The sequence below is a fragment of the Loa loa genome (genome assembly GCF_000183805.2).
Source record: "Loa loa unplaced genomic scaffold supercont3.169, whole genome shotgun sequence".
In the NCBI taxonomy this organism is placed as follows: domain Eukaryota; kingdom Metazoa; phylum Nematoda; class Chromadorea; order Rhabditida; family Onchocercidae; genus Loa; species Loa loa.
Genome location: NW_018108349.1, coordinates 65384 through 74378, shown reverse-complemented (window position 1 = coordinate 74378; position 8995 = coordinate 65384). Strand labels below are relative to the sequence as shown.

At 24.7% G+C, this 8995-nt stretch overlaps 2 protein-coding genes across 2 annotated transcripts; both read left to right on the top strand.

Moving 5' to 3' along the window:
* Positions 1 to 1432: 1432 nt before the first annotated feature.
* On the top strand, positions 1433 to 2939 carry LOAG_10159 (hypothetical protein; the record flags this gene model as incomplete). Its single annotated transcript, XM_003145686.2, has 5 exons — positions 1433 to 1575; positions 1686 to 1758; positions 2012 to 2070; positions 2428 to 2683; positions 2880 to 2939. The coding sequence occupies 5 exons, from the start codon at positions 1433 to 1435 to the stop codon at positions 2937 to 2939; spliced, it is 591 nt and encodes a 196-aa protein (XP_003145734.2).
* A 738-nt stretch (positions 2940 to 3677) lies between these two features.
* On the top strand, positions 3678 to 4436 carry LOAG_10158 (hypothetical protein; the record flags this gene model as incomplete). The annotated part of the gene is made up of 2 exons (XM_003145685.2): positions 3678 to 3937; positions 4211 to 4436. Exons 1-2 carry the CDS (start codon positions 3768 to 3770, stop codon positions 4434 to 4436), a joined length of 396 nt encoding a protein of 131 aa, XP_003145733.1. The 5' UTR covers positions 3678 to 3767.
* Positions 4437 to 8995: the final 4559 nt, after the last annotated feature.

Below are 8995 nucleotides of genomic sequence, written 5' to 3'. Positions count from 1 at the left end.
GGAAGGAAGAAAAATGGAAAAGAGAAGAAGATTAATGGTCTTTATTTTCAATCAAGCAAAATGTACGAAACATGACTATTTTACATCAGAAAAAAAGAAAAAGAAATCAGAAAAAAAGATCAAAAATTAAAATATTCCAATGCTTTTTCATTGATATTCTAACATTTGTTCATTTAAAATTCAAAAAATTTCCAATAAAAAAGTTTTTAAAAGTGAAAAAAAAAATGTTGATACTATGGCAGGAAATGATATATTATACCTAATACATGCATATTAAAATCATTTTTTATTTCTTTAATGCTTTTTTTTCACCTTTTTTTTACCACTTTTTTTTTAATGTCACAAATTCATTCCAATTAACCTTTGCAAATTGAAAAAGTTGAAATTTCATTCGTACAAATATTCGAAATTTAAGAATTTAGAATTAAGGCATGAAATATATGATTTAATCAGCGAAAGTTAGATGAATGGATGACCAACAGATGAACAAATTTCAAAAAACGAATTTTAGCAAGTTAGATGAACAAATGAACAAATTTTAACAAACGAATTTTAACAAGTTAGACGAAAAAATGAACAAATTTTAACAAACAAATTTTAACAAGTTAAATGAACAAATGAACAAATTTCAACAAACAATATTTTAAACAGCTGTTAAATTCAGGAAATCCATTTTTTTTTTCCAACATTTGTGCATTTTTAATGCTCCAATTTGTTTTTAATTTTTCAAGTAATATAGTTACAAACAAAATTTTTGCCACATCGGTGAATAAAATTGAAATTTTACGTCTAATTTAAAACAAATACTCTTGAGGGAATTCGTTTATTTGATAATCATTAAAATTTGCAATTTTAGTCCAAAATATTGTTTTAATTTGATTTTGATTTCTAAGTTTGCATCAAATCAAAATTTATTTGATGAAATATTTGCATTCATTTTTCAAAAATAGAAAGACAAAAGCATCATTCTTTTAATATATGAATAATAGTAATTTAAAAAGACACATCCTTAATTGTTTGCAAATAAACAAAAAATTGTCACTGAATTGCTCTAAATGGTTACCGTCATTGATATCATTGCAGACAGCATTTCCAATCCAATTTGCTGTAACAATTATTGGTAATACATTAACTTTATCAGTGCTACTTAATCAGAGTATGCGAAATCGGTAAATTGGATTCCTAATTTGAATTAATTTTTCGATTAAAATCAACAAGATTTTAAGGTTTGAATGAAAAAAAGAAACGATATGAAAATAACGCCAAATAATTCTTAAATAAATGATCATATCATGCATTATGCCAGTAATTTAAATCACAATCACAACTCGTTTAATATTTATAATTGATTAATTTTATTTGTTCATTTATCATTTTTATCAGTCATTAATTTAGAGCAAATCATCTACTAGCAGCATTAGCATTCACTGATATGGCCGTATTCATCTTTATGTTACCAACAAGCTTATCAGCATTACAACGATTTTATGAAAGCACAACATTTCGCATAATTTTTGCGCATACAAAAGCACATCTTGCAGCATTAGCTAATTGGTTTTCTTGTGCTGCTATATGGTTTATTAATTATTCAATTACATTTTGTACCTCAAAGTTTATAAAATTTGAAGGAATTTAAATATTTTTGTTTCAGTTTGTATTATATTTTTATTTTTTCATATTTTTAGGATTGTACTTGCAGTATCTGTCGAACGATTATTGATAATTAAATTTCCATTCAGATCACTGAAACAATATCATGTGAGTAATTTTAATAAATTTCAAAACAATTCCTTCAATAATATTTGATATATATCGGAGATTTTTGGAATTAATTCCAATTTAAATTTTAATGAGATAAAAAAATAAAAGAACAAAGGATTTCTGTGACACAAAGAAGTATTCAACTATAATATGACACGGTAGATACGGTATTAATGTGATCAATAATGTTTCCTATTAATGACTTTTATTACCATCTATCATTTTCCTATCCTTTTTTTTCTTTTTACAGGCAGTGGAATCAATCATTATTATAGTTGCGATACTTGCACTCACATTAATATTAACAGGGTTAATTATCTTATTCGTTACTGTACCACAAAAAATGTTTACAGTATTCCCACTGGATACTGTAAACGGTATTCTACCGAATGGTTTATTGTGGTGTAGGAGGAGTACTAGTTCTTTAAATTTACCAGCAATTTATTCTATGGCAACACTTTTATTGCTCAATTAAGGATCAGATATTCCGAATCATTCATTATCCGTTTTAATAGTAATAATGGATGGAATTACACGGAGTGATATAATGATATGGGTACATACGATATATACAAATACTGTAAATTTTATGAGTGATACCGTATGATGAATAGTCATAGGGAATTTTTTTGAAATTTTCCAATAAAATGTCTAAATAATTTTTAGTTATCATCATTTTTCCTATCGCTGTGCTATTCTACTGGTGTGCAATATGACACAAGTATATATGAAATGTTTATCGGTAACCTGGAATTGGACTAAATTCGGTTTAGTACCATATCATCAACCATCCAATCAATTTATTTTTTACATCAATACAAGTGTTATTGCAAATGCTTTTCTTGGCGTTATCATTCCTGTATTTATTGTTGCCTTTCTTAATGTTTACTTAATTCGTTTAATACAAATTCGAACTCAAAAGGTATTGTTTGTAATTATTTTTCAATTATTACATTTCAATTCCAATTCTGCGACTAAATTTAACTTCCTTTTCTTTTTACAAAATGAATAAAATAATTTGAGAAAATAAACTGAATTCTTTTTCATTTAATTTATCTTTATGATGAATTTTAGTGTAAATAATGATTAGTGTTTGATATATGAGCAACAAATTTAAGCTTAAAATTTTATCAAAGAAAAAAACGAGAAATCCAAAGAAGAACGATTTTGAAAGTTAATTAAATTTAAATTGATTTAAATTTTTGAAATATATGTAATATATTTGAATAAAAATAACTTTGAAATTTTCAAATATAGCAAACGATAGGGAAGATTTTTTACCATTTCGGTATAGTTTAATTCTACTCGAAATAAGATGGTAAGAATAAAAACAAAAAAAAAAAGAAAAAAAAATGAAAAAGGATGAGATAAATGTTCACCCGAAATCTTCGTCTGTTTTTCAAAACAAAGCAAAATTTAGATAAAGTATGGGAAAGAGCCTATAAATATTTAATTAATTAAAAATTGATTAATACAAAAAAGAAATTCTAAGCTATTAAAGCATGAAGCTACAAACAAAATTTTGAGCTAAACTCAAACCTCATTATCACAATCAGTTAATTAATTCGGCATGTCGCCCGATAGTGACACAATTAATTGCATTCATTTCTCTCAAAAAGCGATTTTTTTTTTAGAGTTAATTTAAAATTTTAAAATTTATATGGCAACTCATCTTGTTAGTTACTCATATTGATAAAAGTCAATAGTTGGGAGCATTTAATTTTAATCCACCAATGTTTGAAAATTTCAAAAACATTTATTTCAACATATTTCAATCTTCCCGTTATCATCTCATTTCAATGCTAAAAGTTGACGATAAATTTTTTATTTAAAATTTGCACAAATTTTCACTTCTTTTTTTTTTCTTTTACCACTTCAGTTTATTCATTTTCTTACTTTTTTTTTTTTTATTAGGCCAAAAATGAAGAAACATTTCTTGGACCTGCATCGGGCAATTTTTGCGAACAAGAACGAAAAATGACAATAACAATTGCAGCGATCGTATCATGCTTTACCATAACACAGTTACCATCTGCATTATTATTCCTTTACGAAAAATAATTAGTGATGCAAAAACGGAAGCATTTGCTAAAGTATCCTGTATTACCAATTCTTTGGTACTTACCGGGAAAATGTTGAATGTTGTATTATTCTGTTTAACGAGTGCTACTTTCAGGTAAATTATAATTGTAGGATTATTTTTTCTTTTTTGCAATTAAATTAGTATAAATTTATAAATTGAAATAAGTTATTAAGTGATAAAAAACGTAGAATCGATTACTTTTAAATTTCAACAAGTATTGACCAATCATAATTATTCATAATTTTTCATTTATCATTATTTTATTTTATTTATCTCGGAGAGAGAGAAAGAGAGAGAGAGGGAGAGAGAGGAAGAAAGAAAAGCATGTAAAAGGGAAATTTTCAATAATTTTTTATTGTTTTTTAGACGAAAGGTTTTTTCCACCGTTTACATTTGGTATCGAAAGTTCACTTGTCAGCAGAAGAAATATGTGCAACATATTAGCAGTCGTTCAGCTACTCAGAAATCGTCACTTTTCAGTATGACATCATTTAAAAATCAAAAATTTCACCGATACTCCAGTAATCGAAGTCGATCATTAGCAAAAGTAAATGATAAAAGTGATATTGATCTCGTGACAATTCATGGATGACAATTTCAATATTCTTTATGATTACAATGAATGACTACCACAGCATATATATTCATTAATTAATTGTATCAAATATTGATCTATAGGGGGTAGAAAGTTTCAAATAAAATATATATTTTAAAAAAAGGGGGAAAAAAAACAAGGTTTCATTTTATCTATTACTGGCACTTTTCTTTCTTTCATTTTTTTTTTTAGGAAAAAGAATCACGACTATTTCAAAACAGCAAAAAAAAAAGAAGAAAAAAGTTTTTCGTCCTTACTTACATATTTGTAAAAATGAATAAATGAAAATAAATTCTTTTGAAATTCCAAAAAATAACCACAAATTTAAGTTTTTCCCTTTCTTTTTCCTTTTTCATCTTTCCCTTGTACATTTCCCCTTTTTTTATTTTCTCTCCCTTTTTCAAAAAAAAAGTGATGAAAATTTGTTTGCAAGCATGATCGATCATTTTTTCCATAAGCAAATTGAAATGAACTGAAAAGATGAAAAAAGTGAACTGAAAAGATTACTTGGAATTGCTGATATTATCATTTATCATCAAAAATGATAAATGATAATATCAGCAATTTCAAGTAATGCAAATAAATATATGAATTAAAATAAAATTAATTAATTTTATGGAATAAAAAGCAGATAGTAGATGTTGAAACTTGAAACTTATCTGATATACCGAATTATGAATAGATATAACAAATGGTAATTATATTTATTCTAACCTGATTTCATCATAATAATTCATAATTCAATAAATCAATTCATCCTTTTATCCTGTCCACTTTTTGTCCATCCTTGTCTTCTTCCCTACTTCTAACATCCTGAATATGGATTATACCATTCTTCTTCGCTCTTCACATTTCATTTATCAACGACCGCTCTAGTTTAAAGAAGTTTCACCCCTAAACTTCGTAAATTAATAATGAAATAATTTCTAAAAATAGAAATGAACAAGTTAAACAATTTCCTCCTTTCAATAATGTCAAATTTCAGAAAACAATTAAATAAAATTTCGTCTAAAATTTTTTCAAATTATTTGAATTCAATGTAAAGAAAAAAGGAAATACAGATATTACAATTTTTTTTTTAACTATCATTTCAAAATCTTTCCTTCCAAATATAGGAAAAATCAAATTGAACAGATATCTTAATATCATTGGAATTGTTATTTTCATCTAATATTTGAAATTTTTTACTTAAATATCTCCGTACACTATTTATTCCTTCCTTTTTTCCCCCCTTCCTCTCTCTCTCTCTTTTGCTTTCTCTCCCTTCTTCTTTCTTTCCTTTTTTTTTCTTACATTACTTTGCTTATATCATTTGTAAAAGTTTTCATTATTACCAAATTCAAAATATTTTCTGTCCATGTAATTTCATTTTAAAAAATTGAAATCATAATTGCTACTGTTTTGATATCACTCTCTCTCTCTTTTTGCTTTATTTCTCTCTTCCGCTTTTTCTCTCATTAATACTTTTTTTTTTGCTTTTAAATTATCCATTTGATAAAGTAAAACTTCAATAAAATTTACTGTTTTTGGCAAATAAAATAGCGCCCAATGATTGACGTACTATTCATAATGTTTTTTACAGGCACTATCTATCTGTCTGAATAAATTATCAAAAATAAAAATTAAAAAAAAAAAATAATAACAATTTTTCTAAGAATGTTTCGTATTAACAAAATTTAATCTTTTTTTTTTATTTTTGACTGCAGTAATTAAATTTATTAAACTTAAAAGAATTAAAACCACAAAATTACTTTTTATAAATTATTTCGTATTTTTTATTTTAAGTAAACAAAAAATATTGTCATTTCAAATGAATTTCTTCCTTTACTTTAAATGCTAAATTTATATGATCAAATCATAATTTAAACATTATATGATATAAAAGTGCTACTGATAAAGGTGAACTTTCTGAAAAAAAATATCATTAATTGCAAAATTTTAAATTAATTGTCATTCATTGCATTCCATAAAATATGATTCTTTTCTTTTTCTTTTTTTGCATATTGCTTCATTAATAGCGTGAAATTATTGTTACAGTATTCCCCTTTTACTTAATCTTTTCATTTCCAGTTCCAGTGATTTCGAATTATGTGTTCATGTTAGTTGTATAATTAAAATATAAATTGTTTGCTATCATTTTTTTGCCTTCAATACATTTAAAAAAGAAACATTTAAAAAATAAAATCTATTTATGATGAAAAACTTCAAATTTATCGGTGTTTTTTTAAACTATGCTAAAGGCAAGAACAGTGAATAAATTTAAGAAACTGATAAAACGAAAATTAGATTATTCTTATCAACAGTTAATGATAAGCTGTTTATACCACATATTGGAAGAGATTGAGTTATGCAAAAATTTGACAGACAGATAAGAAAAATTTGAAATTATGAATATTATTGCAATATTAAATTACAAAACAATAACATTTTATGATTTTGTTTGATAAGCCTAAAAAGTTTTTTTCTTTGATTATCAATTTGGAGAACTGTCATATTGTCATAATCATATAAGCCAAATAGCAATGAAATGATAAATGATTAGATGAAAATGATGTATTAAAAAAATAAAAAATAAAAAGGAAAAATAAACAGAACATGAGAATAATGAAATGAAAAGGTGCAACATTTGAAAATGATATTTTAATGGAATAAATAAAAAGTGCAAACCAGTTTGTCAAATAAAATGGAACCATCTGATCAACAGATAATTCAATCATTGGAATTTCATTGTTCAAAATATATTAATTGTATAATAACATATCAACAACCATTTGTATCATTTTTTAATTTTTTTTTCCTTTTTCAAATTCTATTAATTTAATTTAATGACAAATATAGTTGCGCAATTATTAACTTAATATGATTAATTTTTAATTAATTATTTTTTAATATGTTAAATTTTTGCACAACATCATTTCTTATTTTCATGTTTCTTTTTTTCTTTTTATTTCAAAAAAAGGTTTTTTCTTTCTTTAATTTTCAATGTTTTTTTAATTACAGTGATTATTTAGAGAGATCAAGAGAAAAAGAAAGAGAGAGGGAGAGAGAGTAAGGAAGAAAAAGAAAGAAAAAAGAAAAGAAAGGAAAGGTATAAAGAAAATGAATTAAAGAATGAAATTATGTAATTTAAATTTAATAAACAAATGTCAGAACAATTCATATTTTAAAAAGTATTAAGTTAAATGAAATAACAAACTAAATAAATGATATTATACATTGGATTATTTAACTTTTATTTTTAAATTTCACACTATTTATTGTATTACCATAAGACAAGAGAGGGAGAGAAAGAGTGAGAGAGAGAAGGAAGAGAGATGAGAATTTTTCAAAGATAATATTAGTACACAGAAGAGAGAAAGAACAGGTTTGCTCATGGAAAACCAGTAATTAATTATCCCATATTTAAGTACTTGGATATTTGAATTATAGTATTGAATGTACGAGATATGAGCTATTATCATAATTCTTTATCAATTTTTCTTACCAACAAATTGTTGAATAAAATTTATTAATTGTTATAGAAAAGTGAAATTTTCCCTTTGATCATTATACTTTTTATTTATTCATTTGAAACAATAATATTAAAACTATGATGAAATCTTCAAGTATTCTTAATTAACTCATTCAATACTTGTATTGTTTAATTGTACTGTTTGTTAACATTAGTAATATTGGATACTTTTGTCTTCCTCGTTTTTTTTTTTTTTTTCAACTAAATATATCGTTATCATTATCATATTATTATTAATACCCAGGATTATAGTTATTCTTTTTACTGAATATGTTCGTTATCATCATCACTATCATCATTTACGCCAGAAATTAATGTTTTCTCATTTATGAATATGTTAATCCATACCGGAAGCTGATGTCCTCTTTTTTTACGGAATATACCGTTATCATCATTATTATCATCATTACTAGAAATTGATGTCCTCTTTTATATAGACGACATATATATATATATATATATATCGTTATGTTAATCTTATTCTGACAATACGATTGCTTTATGGATAAATCATAAGAGAAGGGAATAATGAAGTATTGGAAAAGGAACGGGAAGAAGAAATGAAATTAGAAGATAGATAATCTTAATCATTTTCAATCTTTTTCTTCTTTGAATCAAATATTGCTCTAAAATTAGCATCATTGTTTCAATTCGTATAATTTAATCGAAATCATTATGATATGAATATTACCATTTTTTAATTTTTTAATTTATTTAATTTCAATTTTTACCATTAAATTCTAATTTTCTACTAGATATATTTGTTATTGATTAAGAATAATTTTCTTAATAAAAGATCAATTTATTGCTATCATTATTCATTTTCAACTATCACTATAAATATATCATATTTATATATACATATGGGTGCATACTTTTACACTAATCATAGTTTGACACCACTTAACACCTTAGTACCACATGTTCCTCATTCTTTTCGAACATTATTGAACAAATCAAATCATCTCCCATTTATACACATCGATACAGCCGAACACACACACACACACACACACACACACACACACAACACACACATACACAC